We start from the raw sequence: 22,439 nt of genomic DNA, 5'->3' as shown, positions 1-22,439 counted from the left end.
CACTGACTAAGGCTTGAGTCAGTGCAGTCCTGTGAGAGACGACAAAGGAAGGGAAAGGAAAGACTGAAGCAGAATTTATTAAGAGAAGAAAGGGTTTAAATAGAAAATACTTAGGAATCTACAAAAATCTCTTGACCCAATAAACAAAGTTTATCAAAGCTCAGGCTACAAAAAAATAACAAAAACAATTACAACAATGAACTTAAAAACATAAGCACTTAGGTGTCTATCTGTCAGGGAGTTCTCACAGATCCCGCACACAATACAGGCTAGTGCCATCGCTCTTGGTCACCCACAAGAACTTGATAGTGAGATACTACTGCTGAAGACACCACACACTTGAGCTACTGGACAATGGTGAAAGCAAGCTGGTGTCCATCTGAAGCTTCATCCATACCGGCTACCTTTCATAGTGCCAGAAGGTGCTATACAGACTGCATGGGGAGAAAAGCGATTACCAGCCACACTGAGCTCTGAAGACTATAAGCTACCATAAGGACCGGCCTGCCTTGCCTGCCAAGACATGCCCATGGGTGCAACAGAGACATGAGTGTTGTGGGACTAACCAGCCACGCACTCCATGATCTGGGACATGTATCTGATACTGTTAACTGGAATAAGAACCTGTGTTTGGGAAGAGCTCGCTATTATTCTGCTCAATGAACGCAGTATTAAACTGCTCTCTAAATACTCATTTTTATACCTATGCATTGGTATAGGTCTCACCCTCATCAGTGAAGCCTCCCTTCCCCCTGCCCCCCGCAATAGATGGGTATTAATATAAGGACTAACAACTGGTCCAAATGAAGAGACTAAGAAACTGTGGCGTGTTCAGCCCTAAATGGGAATCTATAGCACACCCGTCCCCCAAGCTCAGGGATCATTATGAAGGCGGCAGAAAGATTATAAAAGTCAGAAGTCGTGGAGGACTGCTGGGAGGGTGTCTTCCTGACATGGCAGGTCTGCTGCACATAAGAATTCACAGTGGCTTTGGCTACATGCCGGAAGTGGAAGTTTGCATAGAATCAGGGTAGTCAAAACTCCAGTATGGATAGAGGAGGTCACCAGACCACTAGCTGAGGAGCTTTGGGCAACTGATGGCTGCTGGGGGAAAAAGAGTCACCGATAGGCTCCCCATGCTGTAGCGGACAGCAGTGCAACCATGTGCATACTGTCTACACTAATTAGATCCAGGGGTTAAAGAAAAGAGTAAATATAATCGGAAGGAAGAAACGGTGGCCTGGGTGTGAGAGATGTTGGAGAGGAGGAAGTGGGGGTGAACTCTAGCAAAACACATTGTATATGTTTATGAAGTGTGCAATTTAAAAACAAATACCTGTATTTTATTTTTTAAATATTTTATTTATTTATCTATTTATTATGCATACAATATTCTGTCTGTGTGTATTTCTGCAGGCCAGAAGAGGGCACCTGACCTCATTACAGATGGCTGTGAGCCACCATGTGGTTGCTGGGAATTGAACTCAGGACCTTTGGAAGAGCAGGCAATGCTCTTAACCTCTGAGCCATCTCTCCAGCTCATAACTGTATTTTAGAAAAGCATGTAACTAATAAAAATCTTAAAAACAAAATCAGAAGGCTCCTGTCCCTGATTATGTAATTTACAATGAAGAAACAGTATTCACAATAAAGTAAACTTAATGTGAAAAAGACAAATAAATAGAAAAAATGTGGAGGCCAAAACAGACCAAGGGTTATAGCCAAGAAATTTGCTACAAACCTATGTGGACTATCAATGGAGGAATGAAATTAGCCTTAAGCAAGTGGTGCAAGGGTTAGTGGATACATGGGAAAAGACCCTCAATGTCAACTTTGTATCATAAGCACAAATTAATTAGAACTAAATCATAGCTATAACCATCAAACTAAAGTTATAAATATTCAGAGGCCCAAGTAAAAAGCTAAAACTTAATATGTCCTAGAAAAAAGGGAACAAAACACTATTTGGATAGTCAGATTAAAAAAACAAGCACTCTTACCTCATCAAATTAAAAACTTTCTGTACACTCAAAGACACCACTACAAGTGAGGGGACATTTATCTGAGAGGGAGTGGCAGAGGGCAAAGCAAACAGCCTAATAACAATGGGCGCACGACTTGACAAGAATTTGATCATAAAGGAATTTACAGGTAGTTAAAAAGGACACAAAAGAAGTCAGGAGTGATGGCGCACGCCTTTAATTCTAGCACTCGGGAGGCAGAGGCAGGCAGATCACTGTGAATTTGAGGCCAGCCTGATCTACAGAGTGAGTTCCAGAACAGACAGGGTATTACAAAGAGAAATCCTGTCTTGAAAAACTGAAAAATAAAAAAATAGACAAAAAAGGTCCTTAATATTAATAGCCAACAAACAACAGATTCAAACTATAGAAAGCCACTTCTTCATGCCCTTAGGGTCAGTCTGTCACAGTGAGTGCTGGAGCCACACAGCAACCAGACCTCTTGTATGTCACAGCTGGGAAGGGAAATGGCAGAATGATTTTTGTAATACCCTTTGGTAATTGCTAACAAAGCTAAGTATATGTATGCCACACGATCCAGAACTTCTATCCTTGGGTATTGACCCAAGAGAAATGAAAATGGAAGGCATGCACGAGCTTACTCGAGGTAACCTTACTTCTGAAATCCAGTTGCTAACAGACTGGAGGTTTTGTTTCTGACATGATCAGAACTTAGTAATGATGATCTTCGGCTATGTCTTTAGTGATTCTGCATTAGTCTATTTTCTGTTACTGTAACAAGTTACCTGAAGCTGAAAACAAAAAAGGATTTATTTAGCATACATATTTTTATTCTTGACAATTTCACATATATATATTTGACTATATATATATATTCTTGAGTATATACGTGTATACATATATAATGCTGAATTTTGGCCATTTTTATCCCCATCTCCCTTCCTCATTCCTCTTCCTCTCCTACTGAAATCCCTCTCCTTCCCCAAAAGTTGTCCAACTTTGATGAGTGTGTGTGTGAATTTAACTAGTGTTGCTTGCACAAGCATGGACAAGCAGTTATTTGCGGGTGCATGGGCAACTTCCCAGTGGCTAGGCCACTGGACAAATGATATCTCGTTGCCTCAGTCACCTTTAACTGTCAGTTGTTTCTCAGAGAGGAGTGGGGCCCCAGGAGTCTCTCCCTAACCCATAACGAAATGTTGATGGTCAAATCTTGCAGGACACAAATTTCTGAGGTTGAAAGTCCAGGACCAGGCAGATGCATCTGAGGGCCTCCTGGCTGGATAGCATCATGTGGGAGAAGCAGAGAAGTCACATACTGAGACAGGAAGCTGGAAGGAATCAGGAGTCAGGCTCATTCTTTTATGATGATTTGTTATCATGGGAAATAGCCAGAGTCCCATAGTAACTACATTAGTCCCCTCTGAGAGCAGTACCTCAAAAGACTAGACTGCTTTCTGTTAGACCTATGACTTGGAGGTACACTTGCCACCTAGCAATTCTGGGCATCAAGCTTCCAACGTGAGAACTCTTAGAGACACACTGAAGCCATAGCACCATATAATTCAGCAATTCACTTCATTTACTCAAGAAAAATGAAAATGGGATTTGTACCTTCAGCAGCCTGCCTTCTCCACAGACCATTTACTGACAGGTCAGAGATGGAAGGAGCTGTGGCCTGTCTTCACATGAAGGTCTGGGTCAAGATGTTCAGATCTATTCTTTCTCGATAGGTTTCTAGACAGCTTCCCCAAATGAGGGTGCCAAAGGAAAGCTGTGAGGTGGGGTGAACTACTCAGGAGGGAGGCAGACACTGTGGGCAGGATAGCGCCATGGATTACCATTCCATCTGGACTGCGTACATTTGCACCTAACTGCTTTTCAAAAGAATGCCTCAGGATTGTCTGCAAAAAACATGTATATGCCATGTGTGTGACACAAACAAACTGCTTCTTGGATATTAAAATTGTTCAAGTTCATGAACCAAGTTGACATATGTTCATGTATCTATATATATACTTTTACATGCTTATATATGTTTGTATGTGTGTATCTGAATTTGAATTTTGTTTACACATGACTTCTAATATTAGGTAAAACTACTATACTTTATATATACCATTATATATTATGTTAATTATATTTTGTTTGTGGGATAAAGTACAGTACTTAGTCACCCATTTCAACTCTTTGTGAGTTTGAATAAGAACATTTACTATAGCCGGGCGGTGGTGGCGCACGCCTTTAATCCTAGCACTCGGGAGGCAGAGGCAGGCAGATCTCTGTGAGTTCGAGACCAGCCTGGTCTACAAGAGCTAGTTCCAGGACAGGCTCCAAAGCCACAGAGAAACCCTGTCTCGAAAAATCAAAAAAAAAAAAAAAAAAAGAACATTTACTATAGATATTCCAAGAAGTTGTTAAAAATCATTTCAGTTGACATGTTTTAGGGGACTAAGCCATGCATGGTGGCTCATGCAGGCAATTCCAGGACTTGGGTGTCATGAGGACTGCCTTGAGTTTGAGCCTAGCCAGGGCTACACAATGCATTCCAGGCCAGCCTGAGACTCTGCCTCAAAACAAAAACAAAACAAGCAAAAACAAAAGCAAGCAAACAACCCCCCAAAGAAAAACCCAAAGAAAAACAAAGAGACTAATGCTAGCAGGTGTTGAACAACCGCAAGCCACCGCCTTGTTTGTCTTGATTTCACTTCTTGCTCATGAAAAGAAGCTGACTGTAACAAAAGCTCTTAATGCTTCAAAGTAAAAACAATGAAATACAAAGGGAAAGACTCCAACTCAGTTGTAAATCAAGGTTCTCAAAAGTGTATACAGTTTAGAGCTAGCACATTAACAAAGTTTGATATAATAAGCTTGTCAGCATTTTGTTCACACTAGTCTGTGATCTTCCCGCCCCCCAGTGCTGCCTGTCTAAAATTCAGTAATTCTGTTTTAATGGGAAGTGTTTTAATAGGACAAACTAACTATGCCCTTAATTGTAAATGGAATACGTATTACATGTAATAAAATGCACGCTACACAATGAAATGAATATGAAGATGCTAATGCTTATGCTAACAATGGGCACATCCTTACCACCTGCAAATCATCTTATTGAAGCTGAATGAGAAATGCAATTAGGAGCCTTAATTAACAGTATCCGTGGATGGCCTGTTGGAGACACAAGTGGGAATACTGTTCAATCACTTAGCAACTTTTCGTCTCTTGGCTGTGCAACAGCAATCTATCTCACTTGACTTTTAAACGTCTCTTTATAAAGTACCAGGCTGGGAGATATTAAAGCTATGTTAGTACAAATTAAAAGAAAGCGATAAGATTTGTTTTAGCAATGACAGAATAATTGAAACACTTAATTTGAATGTAGGCATCCCGGTCCATGTCCTGATAGCATCTAAGGTGCAATGGCTCCCTGTAACAGTCCATGAACAATGAAAGATAAGGGGGGAGGGGAAGAGGGAGTATTCTAGTTAGTTTTCATCAACTTGACACATGTTCTAGTCATCTAGAACTACTCAACTGAGAAACTGTCTGCATCAGATTAGGCATGTCTGTGGGGACATTTTCTTAACGACTGATGTTGGAGAACCCAGCCCACTGTGTGTGGTGCCAACACTGGAAAGGTGGTACTGGGGTATATAAGAAAGCAGGTTGAGCAAGCCAAGGGGGAACAAGCTAGTGAGCAGCATTTCTTTTAGTTCCTGCCTCTTCTGCTTGAGTTTCTGCCCTGAGTGTGATGGACAGTGAACAGAAGTTTAAGCTAAATAAACCCCTTCCTCCCCCAGTTGTTTTTGGGTATGGTGTTTTGTCACAGCAATAGAAAGCAAACTGGGACAGGCAGTATGCTAATGATTAAGCGGCCTGTATACATGAGGACAAGCCTCCAGTTTGTCCAAAACAACAGCTTTCTCCTCTCATTCTTTTTAATAGAGCAGAGAGTGGGATAAACACGTTCTGGCTAGATTAGTGTGTCTCTATCCTCTCTGTCTCTCTACAGAGAATGAAACTGAGACAGTAGAGGGTAAATTAACTTGTACACTCTAAAAGGAGACACTGCTCATTCCAGCAGAATCAGATCTGGACCAACGATAGTTTTTTTCTACGTGGAAGCACTTGCTCTGTAAGCTTGAGAATCTGAGTTTGAAACCCCCAGAACCCATGAAAATGTCAGACATTTCTGTGCACTCCTATAATGCCAGCATTGAGGAACAGAGAGAGGCAGATCCTGGGATCATGCTGGCTAGCCACCAAGTCAAGTGTCAGGGTCAGTGAGAGACCTCTTATCAAGTCAGTAAGGTGGACAGTGACCGAAGACACCTGATATGCTCTGACTTCTACATGTTCATGCATGGGCCCAGAGACTTGTAGAGTCAGGTACATTCACCATACATAAACTATAAACACACACACACACACACACACACACACACACACCCCAAACAAAAACCATACATTCTTTAATCAGGTCCAGGGACTTGGAAGTTCTTGGGTAAGATGCAGATTAGAAGCTGCCTCAGTTGGATGCTGTGAAGAAGAGCTGGGACAACAAAGAACAGATTCTGTTCCAAAGAGGGAAAGGTGGGAAGAGCATTTGACTGAAGGTGCAGGGAGCAGGAGCAACCTGCACATGGTTCTTGCTCCACTACTTCCTGGCAGGGATGGAGACAGAAGCAGAAGCCTTACAAAGTCAGCCAGGCACCCTGGAGAGAGACAGGCAGCTCTGCCCAGCACAAGTCCTTAGTTCTTGAAAGCCTTCAACCCAGGTAGGAACTGTGGCTTAAATGGGAAAAAGTTCCCCACAATCTGTGTTTTGAATATCTGGTCCCCAGCTAGTGTCGAGAGACTGTGGAAACTTTGTGACATGTGACCCAGCTAGTGGAACTGGGTCTCTGGGGAACAGCAGCAGTTCTGATTGTGACCTGAGATGCCCAAGAGTTCTGCTGATTGATCTGCAAAGGCATGAGGCACTTCTGCCCCATGTTCTCACTGCCATGATGACTGAAACTATGAACCCAAAGGAGGCTTTCCTCTCACACAACTAACACAGAGACTGCTGTGTGTTGTGTCAGCATCAAGGGGAGGTCTACTTTGTCACCCTCCAAGTCTTATTCCTGTCATACATCTCAAGAGACTGCTGTGTGCTGTGTCAGCATCAAGGGGAGGTCTATATTGTCACCCTCCATGTCTTGTTCCTCTCATACAGCTCAGAGACTGCTGTGTGCTGTGTCAGTATCAAGGGGAGGTCTACTTTGTCACCCTCTTGGAGGGCTGTGGCCTTGTAACATTTTGAGAGGGCAACTATTACTTAAGGTTAAGCTACCTTGGGGGCACAGATAAGAAAGAACATTGAGCCTGGGATCACCCTGTCACAGTCCCCGGTGAATGAAAACCGTCGGAGGCAGTTATGGAGAGGAACAGGCACACAGAGTTCAGATGGCAGGAGGTTTGGCTGAAACAGTGATGGGTATGGGATTGGTAGCCTTACTCTAGTAAGTTGGTAGTTGAGTACATTACTTGGGGATAACGATTGAATCTGATAGCCTTGTTGTGGTAATCAGCCAGATGCCCTTCCTGGAGTGTCTGAGAACTCTGAAGCTTCAGAGGAGAAATTTGACTTCTGCAGGCTTCTTAGATGGTGTTTAATGCTGAGTAGGGTTTCAAAGTAAGGAGACCAGTGCTCTAGATGGTCCAGATCCCAGGGCTATGCTTGCTTCCTCCATTCCCTTACCCTTGGGAGACATGCTCTGGCTTGGATATCAGCCATCCTAAGGAATTGTGGGAAGGTAGCAAGCTTATCTCACAGACTGCAAAGCTAACTGTGTCCAGCAGAGGTTCTGGGTACATAAAGGAAAAGAAATCCTGAAGGAGAAACAGGTGTGACACACATGTGACATGGGACTGCTCCACACTAGGCTCTGGTTCAGCTGGCCAGAAAGACAAGAGTCAATTTTAGTTAATGCCCCCAACTACTCAGAAAACTTCAACATTAGAGGACACAGAGTTGTATTATACTTGACATCCATAGATCTAATCTACATGGGAAATAGAAAAAGACAAGATATCCTGAGTAAATTGGGAGCATGGGGACCTTGGGAGAGGGTTGCAGGGGAGGAGAGAGGCAGGGAAGGGAACAGATAAAAATGTAGAGCTCAATAAAAATAAAAAAAGCTAACCAAGATAATAGTAAATAAATGATGGGATATAGACATTAAGTTGGATAATGAAAGACAACATTGGACAGGCAGAAAGGTGAGAAGCTGGATCAATCATTGCACAGTAAATTGTAATCAAGGATTGTTTGAGCAGAAGTAACAACGAAAATCAGCAATATTTCCTCTGCAGTTGCATCAAACTGACCTCTTGAAGGAAAAAAAAAGAGACCCACATATATTATATAGAGAGTGAGAGACTTTGGAACACCCAGCCCTAAATAGGATGTCTCCATTAAATCACTTGCCGAGGTTGCTCAGGGAACCTGGTGGAAAAGGCAGGAAAAGTTTAAGAGCCAGAGAGGAAGAAATAAACCAAGAAAACAAGGCCCTCTAAATCAACACAAGCAAAGCTCATATGAACTAACAGACATGGGAGCAGCATGCACAGGGCCTACACAGGTCTACACCAGATTCTCTGCATATATATTATGTGGTGTAGGAGGTCCTTCTGTCTTTGTGTTGCTTTCATTGGTTAATAAATAAACTGCCTTGGCCTAGTTGATAGAGCAGAACTTAGGTAGGCAGGGGAGACAGAACTGGATGCTGCAAGGAAGAAAGGCAGTGGAGGGGAGAGACACCATAGACCCACAGCTGGAGAAAGACATGGGAGACTTTGCTGGTAGGCTACAACCTCATGGTGATATATAGATTAATAGAAATGGGTTAAATTAATATATAAGAGTTAGCCAATAAGAAGTTAGAGCTAATGGGCCAAGCAGTGACTTAATTAATATAATTTCTGTGTGGTTATTTCAGGGCTAAGTTAGCTGGGCGGCTGGGACAAACAAGCGGGTCCTCCTCCTACAGATTGGTGCTCCAACGTGTGCTAGCTAAATCCACATAAAACCTGAGAATACTTGAAAAGGAATTCTAAAAAAATTACAGAGTTTAATACAGCTTTTTTCTGTTTGATGGTGGCATGCCACAGCTCCTTTAAGAGAAGTTTTCCTGATTCAGCCATAGCAAAAGAAAAGAAAGCCTCGCAGCTTTAAAATGCCGGCATTCTGGGCTATGCTGCCTGCATGACCTCTGGCTCTTGCTGAAGACAGAGCATTTGGATGGGGTTTGTGAGTAAAGTGTGATGGCAACGTGGACTTGCTGTGTGCCTGGAAGTGGGGCGGTGTGCACAGCTCAGAGGCACAAGTGGCTCCGCCATGCTGAACTGTGCAGAGTGCCCAGCAGGAACTACTGTATTTATCATAATAACATCACAGCTTAAGTTCTAGACTAGGCAGGCAAACAGGTGATACCATATTACCCCTACTAATGGTTCAACTTAAATTTTTAAGAAGTGCTTAGCTTATTAAGAAGTGCTCCTGGACACTAAAGTAAAAAATTACAGATTCACAATAGGACAGATTCAGACATAGAAGACCTCTAAATGGGTCACAGTGTTGGATAAATGTATGTAGGCTTGGGAGAGAGAAGAAAAAGAGTAAGAGAGTATTAAAGTTAATGCTTTAAAAAAAGGGTAAAGTCTTTAAAGAGACATACAGATAGTCATAGATTAAAAGAAGTAAAGAAAAATAAGCCATGTAAGAATGAAAAATTCACAGACTCTGGATTCTGTATATTATTGTGTTGTCTTTAATTTTTTTGACTGTGAAGGAGCTAAATAAAGAGAGATGTTTCATTGTATGGGCTCCTAAGCTAAACCAGCATGTATATTATAAAGGTATCTTGACTTCAGAATTTGGGTCTAAGAACATGTTGCTTGGTAAAAGAGGTTCTTCTTTTGTTTTCACAGAAGATGAGAACCTGTGGATTGCCTCTAGGTGAATATGGTTTCATGGACCAAGGCCTCCTGAAAGGTTGCTATAAACACCCTCAAAAATTTCTTCACCCAACTGCTGACTGAGATGAACCTAGTACACAGGATACACCATGAGAGACCTGATTAACAGCACCCCCAACCAGCAGGAAGCAGTATGGACAAAACTACGCCCATATTCCCAAATATTGTCTCTAAATGGTTGTTTATATTTAAAGGGGGATATGATATAGATATAAATAATTTTGCATTGGTATGGATCTTGGTTTTTTGATACAAGTTTAAGGTTAATCTTGTTATATGTATATGTATATGTATATTTCTTCTCTTGATCAAGGTGTTGTGATTATGTAGTTCATTTAATAAATGTAGGTTAATAGATAGTCATCTATAATAGTCAAGCTTGTAGTCATGTTTTTTATATTTTCTAGATGTATAGAGATATATTTCAGTTAGATAGGTATTCTTCAAATCTTTCAGAGACCTTCAGAATATGACATTTAAAATGTTTAAGAACTTAAGACTTTTTATGACAATGAGACACATCTGCTCCTGGCAGCACCAAGCTACTTCAAGAGAATGATGGGCATTGAAGAGACTCCTTATGGAGTTGGTTAGCCAGTTGGGCAAGAAACTGCTCTTGCCTGGACTGCTTCATGGTATGCTGTAAAAATGGACATGCAGAACCCACAGAGAAATGACTGATGAACTTGCCTAAAGGTAAGATGATCCTTCAGGGTTTCTGCTTCATGAAAGAGTCTGTGAGACATTCTGCAGGATACAGAAAAAAAAAATGACTGGAAAACTTCCAATATAACTGTCTTTGAAATTTCCTGCTTCATGGAAAAGTCTTCTGGACACTATGGGCCTATAGGCTGAAGATGGATGCCCCAACGTTACAGAAGAACTTTGGGTGACTGTCCAGGCAACAAGATGTCTCTGTCATTTCTAGAGTTTTGGAAGTTGCTTACAATGCACTTCCTGTTAACTTAGGTAATATTATATCCTTCTGAAGTCTTTGATGGAATTAAAGAATAGATAGCAATAATATAGTTTTCCTTAGTTATGATAAAAGATAAAGTATAAATAATAAATAGGTATAAATATTGTAACTGTAATTCTTATTTGATACCTGTTTTTTTATTGGTAATTTTACTATGTTAAAGGTAAAGCCTTCCTTTTTGTTTAAACAGAAAAGGGGAAATGGTGTAGGAGGTCCTTCTGTTTTTGAGTTGCTTTCATTGGTTAATAAAGAAACTTTCAGGCTGGAGAGATGGCTCAGAGGTTTAGAGCACTGACTGCTCTTCCAGAGGTTCTGAGTTCAATTCCCAGCAACCACATGGTGGCTCAACCATCTGTAATGAGATCTGGTGCCCTTTTCTGGCCAGCAAGCATACAGACAGACAGAACACTATATATAATAAATATAAAAAATCTTAAAAAAAGACTGCTTTGGCCTAATTGATAGGGCAGAACTTATGTAGGCAGGGAAGACAGAACTGGATGCTGGGAGGAAGAAAGGCAGAGGAGGAGAGAGACATCATAGACCCTCAGCCAGAGACAGACATGGTGAGACTTTGCTGGTAGGCCACAACCTCATGGTGATATAGATTAATAGAAATGGGTTAAATTAATATATAAGAATTAGCCAATAAGAAGTTAGAGCTAATGGGCCAAGCAGTGATTTAATTAATATAATTTCTGTGTGGTTATTTCAGGGCTAAGTTAGCTGGGCGGCTGGGACAAACAAGTGGGCCCTCCTTCTACAGTTATGGCTTTCAGTTTCATGTTTGCACGGGATTCCTGAGTGTGTGAATGAGTGGGTCTTCGATTCTTGTGCCTTCTTTTGCTCTCTTTTCTTTCTATTGCTTTGTCTTTGTCCAATGTGATAATTTTTGTTTTATCTTATATTTTATTAAGTTATGTTTTAAAAAATGAATGAATGAATGAATGAAAAGCTAACCACTAGGGTAAAGGTTAACAACATAACTGTCATTTATACCTACTGGGAGAGAGACAATTAGCTTTCTTCAATGGAATGACACTGGGATACCAACCACTCCAGGATGGGTCACATATTCAGGAATAGTTGACCAACATATATTTTGTGAATGTCTGTGTGCATACTTTTATTTGGTTACAGTTTGGTGTTGTTTTATTTGGGGGGGTTGATATTTTAATCTTGTTTTCTTAGCTTGGGGGGTTTTATTGTTGTTTTGGGTTTTTGTTTGTTCTTTGAGAATAACTTAAAGTTGGGTGGGTAGGGAGGGGAAGAGGATTTGGAAGGACTTGGGGAAGGGGAAGAATATTATCAAAAACATGTTTAACATTAAAAACTGTTTTAACTAAAAAAATAGAGTTGGTTCTTTGAAAGATAAAAAGATAGACAAACCCTTAAATTAACCAAAGGCAAGAGAGAAAACCCAATTAATAGAGTTAGAGATGAGAAGGAAGATATTGCAGCAAATATCAATGATATTCAGGAAATCAGGACATACCTTGAAATATATAATCCACTAAATTAGAAAACTGAAATGAAACGGACACATTTCTAGATGTATATGGCTACCAAAACCAAAGAAGAGACACACAGCTTCAGCAGCTCTGTAACAAGCATTGAGACAGAAGCAATGAATTAAAACTTCTCCCTCCCTCAGCAGCTGCTGATTGTTGCTACTCTTCATCTAGGGGTGGAACCTCATGAATTTTCCCCAGTCATACTGGCATGTCAACGGGTGTCATAATTATGTAAATCTTACTTATATGACCATATTGATGATACTTCATGAGTTCAGCCTCCCCGTCACAGCTAGAAGATGCTATCTAGCATCAGACATCTTAGTCCTCTGGCTCTTATAATCTTTCCTCCCCTCTTGAATTTTTTCCAGAGCCAAAGGTATAAGGATTGAACTGCAAATGTATCAATAGGAGCTGGGCACCACATCTTTACTTATTGTCTACCTCACATGAACCTCTGTAACAGTCTCTATTAGCTGCAAAAAGAAGCTTTTTGATGAGCAGTGAGAGTTACATTTATATCTGTGTGTGTGAGGTGCAATCCCAAGTGGTCAGCCCTCACGGCTCTAGCAGGCCCAGGCTTGGCAAACATGGCACCAGTAGGCTTTGCCCTTGCCTCTTTCCTCTCCGTTGTAAACCATAGATCATATACCTAAAGCTAGCCACCAAGGTCTGTTTCCTTATTTGGACACTTTCTTATGCCAGATTCATTTCTGAGGCTGACTACCAAGGTCCAGATATCAAAGTATTGAAGTCCAGCAATCAGAAGTCCGCTTTGGTTCACTTAATTAATATGTCCAATCAAAACACACCACAGCAACCTAGCTCATTCTAACAGACCTCACTTTTTCTCTTCTTAGTGATTGAGAGTACTGGTTGCTCTTCCAAAGGACTGGAGCTCAATTCCCAGAACCCTTACGGTGGCTCACAACCATATGTAGCTCCAGTCCCAAGGGATGTCCTCTTTTGGCCTTTGTGGGAACTGCATGCACCCGATGCACAGACTATATACAGGCACAATGCTCACGCACATAAAAATCACAAATAAACAAAATATTCAAAAATAATCATATTTGGATAATAAGAAAATCCCAGCAACTTAAAAATCATACAGATAATCCTCTTGGACTATCATATCAATAACAAAACCCATCGTGATGGATCAGCAGAATGGTTCAGAGGGTAAAAGCACTTGCTGTGCAAGCTTGATGACCTGCACTTGAGATGACCTGTGCTTGAGATGACCTAAGCTTGAACACTGCATGTGTGAACACATCCATATATGTGTGTGTACATGCACAAACATACAAATACACTCACACAACCCACCACATTCCAGAGATGCAGATTTCAACTTGCACAAACCAATAAATGTACTACATCACACAAATGGACAGAAATCATTCAATCATTTCGACAGATGTAAAAAAAGGCTTTTGATAAAATTCAACATCCTTCATGTTAAAAAGCCACAAAAAACCAAGAAGTAGAAGGAACACATCTCAAAACATGAGAAAGGGTTTAAGTGACAAGCCTACAGGCAACTTACAAATAACCCATGGGTCAAAAAAATAAATCAAAATGAAAATTATACAATATTTTGGAATATAACAGCAATACTATATTTACCATACTACATATACATATAATACTACATTCATTACCATACATACATATAATTACTACATTCACGGGAGGTAGTGGAGATACAATGAGGAAATTACTAATCTAATTACACTAAGTAACATAAGCACTCACAATAGGATAAGGATTGATGAACTAAGGAACTATCTCAGGATCTTAGAAAATGAACAGTAATAAATTCAGTGGCGAGTGAGGAAAATCATAGAGATCAGGACCCATTAAACTTCAGCCCAGACTATACGGCCTTGGATTTATGAGCCTATAGCCATTCTGTCCCATAAGCCAATGGAACAGAACACAGTTCAGAATCAGAACCCTCCACGGTTAGCCGCTATGTGACAAAAGTGTCCCTATAATGTCACAGAGTGACGCCCAAACAGAATACAGTTTGCAAGGGAAATCCAACAAAGGGTTCCCTCCATTCAGTGCCTTTGCTGACCACCCCCCCCTCAGCCCTGTCTGCACATCTCCACCTCACTGAGTACTTTGTTTCTGCCCCTCCAAATAGTCCTTTGGGAACTCCTCTGCCACTGGTGATTTATTCTTTTAGGGAAAGAAGTCGTGCAATTCATATTTGGAGTGGAGTGCTCAAAGACAGCCTTGTGGAGAGGGTTGTGGTTTCGAAGACTCTGAGAAGGTACAGTCCGGAGAAGGCAGGGGGCATGCAGAGCTGGGCCCTCCTCAGCTCCGCCATTTTTGGTAGGTTAGGGAGGCACAGGTAGAGGCCTGGCCTCTCAGGAGGTCTTTCCTTTCTGTCACCTTTAGACCTGGTGTGCAGCCCAAGTGAGAACTGACAGTCAATTTACTGCGTATAAGCATGAAGTGCTGCATGGGCTCAGATATGCGATGGGGAAATCACAGCCGTTACTGTGCCTTCCTCAACCCAGATGGCCTCAGCTTTGGTTGTTATGAGAGCTCTCAAAGGGTTCCATTTCCTCAGAGGGCACAGTGAAAGTTGGAAGTTTGTAGTCATTAGAAAGAGAGTAGAGTATGCAGCCATTGCATGCTGCCCTACACCAATTCAAGGAGAATGGTCAAAAGTGGAAAATGAGGATTCTGGGAAAATTCCTTTGATCCCAATACATCCAATATGATTTAATATCTCACTGTGATTTTTAGCTCAGTAGAATAATTATCTGCTGTGGGAAAATGGTTTAAAAGAGGGGGAAGTGGTGTGGGACAATGGTCTGTATTCTGTCAACTATATTTTAAATAAATGCTGATTGGGCAGTAGCCAGGCAGGAAGTATAGGCAGGACAACCAGACAGGAAGAAGAGGCAGGGTAAGGAGAACAGGAGAATTTGGCAAGAGGACGCAATTCTGACCTAGCCACAGAAGTAAGATGTGACTGCCTAGCTGAATAAGGTACTGAGCCATGTGGCTAACATAGACAAGAATAATGGGCTAATATAAGTTATAAGCGTTAATAAGAAGCCTGAGCTAATGGGCCAATCAGTTTATAACCTAATGTAGACCTCTGTGTGATTTCTTTGGGACTTAATGATTGCGAGAATCAGGCAGGACAGAAACCCCGACAACAGTTATCGACAAATGAGAACCCGTCATACGTAGCAGGTAGACCTCTAAGGTAGCCGTAGGATTTCTGCTCCAGGTGTACCCGGTAAAACCCTATACCCTTGAGGGCAGATGGGGCCTACATCATTAGGATTCAATCCAAGGCCAAGTGAAGAAACTGGGGAAGTCAGTTCTTGATTCTGCATTGATCAAAGTGTTGTCTAGGTTTATCTTGACCTAAGTGGGTGAATTCTGCAAGGAGGCTTTAATGGTCAGACAAAGCAGAGGGAGAGGATTTTGGAGCAAGACAGTACAGGGCAGATCATACAAAGGAGGGGAGGCAGGAGGGAGTCTCTGGCTGGCCTCGCACAGAAAACAGTGAGTGTCCACATATAGATGTGTTCATATCTATCATCTATCTAGTTTGAAGAAAGCCAGATGGCAAGGACCAGCACAGGACAGTCTTCCCGGTGGCCTTTGGCAAAACCAGTGCTGTTGTCCCTAGAACTCCACAAGACTCTGAGCTGCTGCTACACTCAATTCACTAAGCATCTTTCTTCTTTCTTTAAAAGCCCATGCCAACTTGCTCCTTCTTGGTGAAGAGTGAGTCGCTTGCGTCAGTGGCCTTGTCTGAATACCTATCCGGGTCTGTTGGGCTGGCGGCTCCTGCAGCTGGTGTAGTTACCACCAATTCCCTGGATTGCTTTGCTTGTGGCTTAGTCAACGGTGCAGAGGGAAGGAAAAGGGGGTCTGCAGAGCCAGTCAGGTGTTTCTGAGGGCTGTGTAGCAGCCGAGATAACAATTTGTTCTCAGTTACAACATGACTTCCAGTATAGTGACATAGCCCTGTTCTAAAGCCAAGCATACCACTGGGGAAGCCACATAAGTCTTGACCACAGGGCTTTTCAGCACAAACAAGGCTCCATCCATTCCTTTATCTACATGTGTCTTCTACTCCTCACCTGGAGCATGTGGATGAGAATGACACCTGAATTATTCTGACAAGCCTTGATATGAAACCAGTACACCTAGAAGGTATTAGGAGACCAAAATGCAAGAGATATTGACCCCCTGGGTGCTTTGTCTTTGCCTCAAAGACCCACATGCTACTCTTGTGCCCACAGCTCTATACCCAAAGGGCAAGCTAAACAGATACGTTAATGATCACCCAACCATTGTCTTTCTGCTAGTGTGATGCTCTGGCCAGTCTGTATGGTAGAGGAAGAATGTGGTTAGAGTCTATTTCTCTAACCTCTTCTCTCTCCAGTGCTATGATCTCTCCACACAATTGCTCATCTTTCCCTTATTTGAAAGGCACAAAGGTAGCAATGGCCTTGCTGGGTGTCCTTAACCTCCACCCATTGCTTGGCAAATATCCCATTTATGGATTCCTACCATCTCTTTAGACTTCTTTCATGACAGAATCTTGATTCCCAATGTCCACCCTCTAGATCTTACTCTTATCTTTTTCTGAAGCATAGATGTACCAGCAACGTTTATTGTGTTTTGGCCAAGAACTGAGTTCCGCTTCCTAGCAGCATTGTTGCTGATGAAGCTCTCAGCAGAGCACTTCCTCTGCTGTCTGCTAAGATGTCACACCTAGGAGGTGCCCCTCTCTCCCTGCTCTGCTGGGACGGGTTACCTAGAGGTCCCTCCAACAGTCAGGCCTCCGGCCGAATGCCACGTGAGAAGCAGAGGGCCTTGTGTTCCACTTCTGTCGGGGGGGGCAGCGGGAACCACTGCTGGTGACATGCCCTTGGTGCATGCTGGTAGTGACACCCCCTGGGAGGTGCCTGGGAAGAACAAACTCTTTCACACAGATATCCGAGGAGCCCTTTGGTGTTCAATTTTGCAGCTGTTGATGACACAGTGATGAAGCCGAAAAGGTATTGCCTTATCTCAGGAGGAACCTACGTCTGCTCAAACATTTGCTTTGAGTCATTGGTTGTACTGACTGAAAAGTCAAAGAGGACACATCTGGCTTCCTCCCTGCTTTCCTCACAGGGTCATGAGGTAATGCTAGAGACAAGGCTCAAGTCACTTCTCTGTTTCCTCCACAGGGAGGCCAGAAAGACTGTGACGGTCGGGAAGAGAGACACATGTCTGTCTTCACAGAGTTCCCATGGCCACCGGGGTTATCACCTTTGCTCATGGGAAGCTGAAGTTCCAGCTACAGGATTTGCCCATGTGCATAGAATTGGCAGGGTCTCCCGTTTCTCTTCTAACTCAATCATATTGCCTATCCTTCTTCAGTTTCCATGGGGATGGATGAGGGATGGGGAGAGATCAAGGCCAAGCAGCATGGCGCTTATAGTCAGGGAAGATCTGGAATTCAGGAAGAAGGGAAATGATCTGGGAGGTACCAGCATGACTGCTTATCCAGCTCAGTGATGGAGTACAACAATCTTAGAGCAGGGTTGGTACAAATGGAGAATTCTGATGGCAGATCCCAAGAACCCAGATCGTCCTACTGCTCACTAGGGAAAGAGGCAGTCAGGCTGCCGTGTAGGGGTGGGGTGGGGTGAGTGACCGGGAGTGGGTGCTGAGGAACAGGAGCCTGTGGGTAGCAGACACTCACCTGCCTGCTCCAGAGCTACCATGGTGGCTTGCTCAATCAGGTCTCGTTCGATGAAGCTCCTGAAGTCCTCACTGTACACGCTCAGGTCCGGCAGCTGGAATGTATAGATGGGCATCTCCAGTGGGAACTGCTCATTGCTGCATTCATTGGCTACGTGGGATCGGGCCAGGGAGACGATGGCTGAGCTGGCATGGGAAATCCCCCGGGAAAGGCGTTTCTCTGCTGAAGAGAAGAAAGGAAAGACACAGGGACCACGTCACTGTTGATGTGGCTCTGAGGGTGCCTGCAGCCATGCTTGAACACTCACACACAGCACACATACTGCATATATGAACACACACATGCGTACTCAGATTAGATAAATACATACCTGTATACTATGAACATACAACACACATATATCTCCCCACAAAATACACTTATATAACATTATAAATACACATATGTACAAACACCCATATAGACAGATGCAAATGTATAAACACATGTACAGTACAAACACACATGTAAATACACACTGCAGACATTTATGCACACAGTATACAGAACTGTTGTAACTATCAATAAGTATGTCTACATATACATACACATGACATTTTAAATATTTTTTAATTTTTAAATTAGATTTATTCATTTTATTTTATGTGTATTTTCTTTGAATATATGTATGTGTACTGTGTGTATATTTGGTGACTGAAGATACCAGAAAAGTGCATTGGGGCCTAAGAAACTGGAGTATGGATGGTTGTGAACCACAATGTGTGTGCTGGGAATCAAACCTGGATCCTCTACAAGAGCAACACGTGCTCTTAACTCCTGAGCCATCTCTACAGCTCCAAAATGAGACTTTGAGACAACACATTTATCTACATATACACATACACAGGCACACACCATATAGTTTAAATATACATGCACATATATATGCATACATGCACACATACACAGGTATAAAATGTACTAGATACCACAAATATGGACACATATATCTCCATATACTCATGCACATGTACTTATATACTATGTACATGTTATATACATATGAACATGGATGTATATGCATACGCTACATACACTATATAATATTTATACAGTGCATATGTAACATGAGCATACATAGGACACAGTACACACACAGGTACAGCTACATATATGTTCACTATACTATACACATATAGGAACATGTATGCACACGACACTCATGGACACAAGCTCATATCCTTCCCACATCAGCCTTTCTGTCTGCCAAGATTCTTCCACCTTGCAGGTCTGCCTGCTACTGGAGTAAACCTGGTGTGTGGCCTGCCTCGGCCAAGCCACCGAACCACCGAGAGCAGTGCTGCCAGCCTACTAACAGGAGCAGCAGGGCTTGCTTTTGCTTGCGTTTAACTCCACTCCTCAGAGAGCCTTCCTCTTCCGGCACTTTCAGATTTAAAGCAAGAAGCATCCTGCTTAGGCTGCTCTGTTGTGGCCCAGGCTTTCCAGACATGGGCTACTTTATTCTAGCTTCTCTACTGAGCATTTCCCATGTGGGCATCTTGGGGACACACGGATGGAGGATGTGCATGCTTTCTGGCTGCCTTATGCCCTTTTGATCCAGCACTCTGGTGCTGTGGCCTACTCTGTTTTATTCTTTGTGGGCTCTCTGCCCAAAGAAAGAGAAACGCAGGGGAGGATGTCTCTCAAGTAAGGTCTGTTAATGTGTGAGAACTTGAATGATCTGAAGCAAATGCATTTGTTTTCTTGTTGCAGTGAAACATATTTTAACAAAGGACCTAGTGTTTGATGGTGACATTAACGTCAACCAGAAGTCTATTTATATGGAGCCAAGGCTGGCCTTGAATTTAATATCCTCTTGTCTCATCCTCCAAGTACAGGAACTAACGGGTGCATCGCCCCTAAACAACAATTCTGGAGCATATGATATAGGGATAGTCACTGTAGAGTCAGTGTTGGTGGTGTGGGATTTCTCGCAGCAGAAAAATCCTCTTATTCAGCTGAGGGAAGGAGGGACCTTGGTGTTTAAGTGTGGCTATGATCAACACCCTGTGGCAGATTCCTGAGTATATGCACATGAGTTCCAAGGTTGCTCACCTCCTTTTAGGCTAGCATCCCTTCTGCAAGGAAAATCACAGCCACTGCCTGCCTCAGAGCAAGACTTCCTACAGCCTCATTGTATATCAGTGGCCATAAATGGCATTAATGAAATTTTGTCAAAGCAGACTGCCAAGCAGAGGTTTGCCTTGATGACCTCATACATTTTCCCCATCTGAATGGACAGAAAGGTATGGAGATTGCATATTTCAGAAAAATAGTTTTAATTTACTTCAATTTCATTCTGAGACAGTATTATTGGGTTATCTTACATTTTGAGGAAAGGAAGGGGGGGGGGGACTGCAGAGGCCACCATGAATAAGGGAGATGGAACAGGAGGTCTGGGTTGTCTGTCACTGGGACATGTCCCTGCTGCTTCCTGCACTCAGCTCAAATCCTTGATCCAATCCAAAGAAAAAAAATCTGTGAGGTAGCTGCTCTCCTACATACTTTACAGCGTATTAACAGTGAAGAAACAGAAGTAATACAAGTCTGTCAGCAGAATGGAAAAAGAGAAAAGAGCACATACCTAGAAGGGGGTAGTATTTATTAGTAGCATTATTAATAAATTAATAAAGAATAATAATAATAGTTCTATTTATAAAAGTAATGAAATTGTGTTATTTATGATAACATGGATGAACCTAAGGGGCCTACATCGAGTGAAAAAATCCAGGCAGACCCCACAGATCTTGCTCTGATTATGCAGAGCTACCGAAGGATAGTGGTAAGCAAGAGTGGGTATGGGAGGGAGAGAGGAAACTGAGATTGGTGATCGACTATAAAACTGCAGTTGGATACGGGGAATAAATCCTAATGTTTCATAACATAGCAGTGACCACAGTTCACAAATTACTGTAGTATTCCAAGTTGCCAGAAGAAAATGTTTTGAATGTCTTCAGCAGAAACAATAACTGGGGTGACAGATATGCTAACCCTCAGAGGGTTATTACACATTGGTCATATATATATATATATATATATATATATATATATATATATATATATATATATATAAAACACAAATACTAAAAACAAGTCTGATCACCTTGCAGCTCTCTCACACAACTAGAGGAACAATTAGAGCCCACACTGCCTGCTTTTGGCCTAATATACTCCAGTCTGAGGAGCTGACAATCATAGCACTACGTGCTCACAGGGAAACTGAGGAAACATCCAAGGAAGGCAGGCAGCTAGAAGAATGTAAATGAAGTTCTTACATCACAGGAATCAGGCTGAACAGACTGAATTTAGAAATGAGCCTAGCAAACATGTTCAGAGAAATTCTGAGGAGATGGTGAAATACTAACAATACTAAGAAATAATTTGGAATGAAAACCCAAGTGTTGACGCACACGAATGCCCGGGAGAAAGACGTAGGTTAGAACGCCAGGGCAAGCATGTCTCTTAGGAGACGAGAAGAGGAGCTTCAAGAAGACAGCTGAGGGCGCTTACAAAGAACTCAAGGAAATGAATGAGAACTGGGGAGTTCTGCTCCACTGACAGAATTTTAGTCACGCAAACCTTTCCAGGCACTTGAGCTTTAAGAGGTTCTCAGGAAAAAAAATGCGATTTGAAGGCAGTATTTGAGGAAACATTCTTCTTGAAAGAAGGAAATGAATGCAGCCACGTGTCTTTTAACGGAGAGATGCCTTCTGAGAAACACGTCCCTGTGTGACTTCACACAGTGGCCTCACAAAGACCCGTGCGACCCAGCCCGGGCCTTCAATGTGACCTCTTGAGAGGCAAGGTAAATGGTGAGGCTGCAGCCAGCAGGACCTGGCAGACTCTTTTAGAGTAAAGTATTTTGTCACAAGTCTACACTAAAATAACAATGAAAAGCATAGCATAGAAACCATGTAAACACATAGTTGATGGTACTGACGCTGGATCTCAATTACTTATCGCCAGTACTTTAATATACTAGGTGACTTGTGGTACTGTCACATGACTGAGAGTCACATGACTGAGAGTCACATGACTGAGAGTGCGTGTCTATTCTCACCAGCATCAGCCACTTCCTGAGCCATGCTTCATGGCGCTGAAGTAGGTGAGATTCTTTTGGCTTCATTATGATTGTATGGTGTTGCTGTGGTAGCTATGACCTGTCA

At 42.3% G+C, this 22,439-nt stretch overlaps 1 protein-coding gene across 2 annotated transcripts in view; it reads right to left on the bottom strand.

Moving 5' to 3' along the window:
- Positions 1-22,439, bottom strand: part of Otud7a (OTU deubiquitinase 7A) — a 99,369-nt gene that overhangs the window by 42,278 nt on the left and 34,652 nt on the right. For both annotated transcript variants that reach the window (XM_038314231.1, XM_038314232.1), the window contains exon 3: positions 18,235-18,453. In XM_038314231.1, coding sequence (XP_038170159.1) covers positions 18,235-18,453 — 219 coding nt within the window. The remainder of the gene's footprint in view (positions 1-18,234; positions 18,454-22,439) is intronic.

This window comes from Arvicola amphibius, chromosome 12 (assembly GCF_903992535.2).
Source record: "Arvicola amphibius chromosome 12, mArvAmp1.2, whole genome shotgun sequence".
Lineage (NCBI taxonomy): Eukaryota > Metazoa > Chordata > Mammalia > Rodentia > Cricetidae > Arvicola > Arvicola amphibius.
Note: the sequence above shows the minus strand (reverse complement) of the source record. Positions and strands in the feature narration are given on the sequence as shown.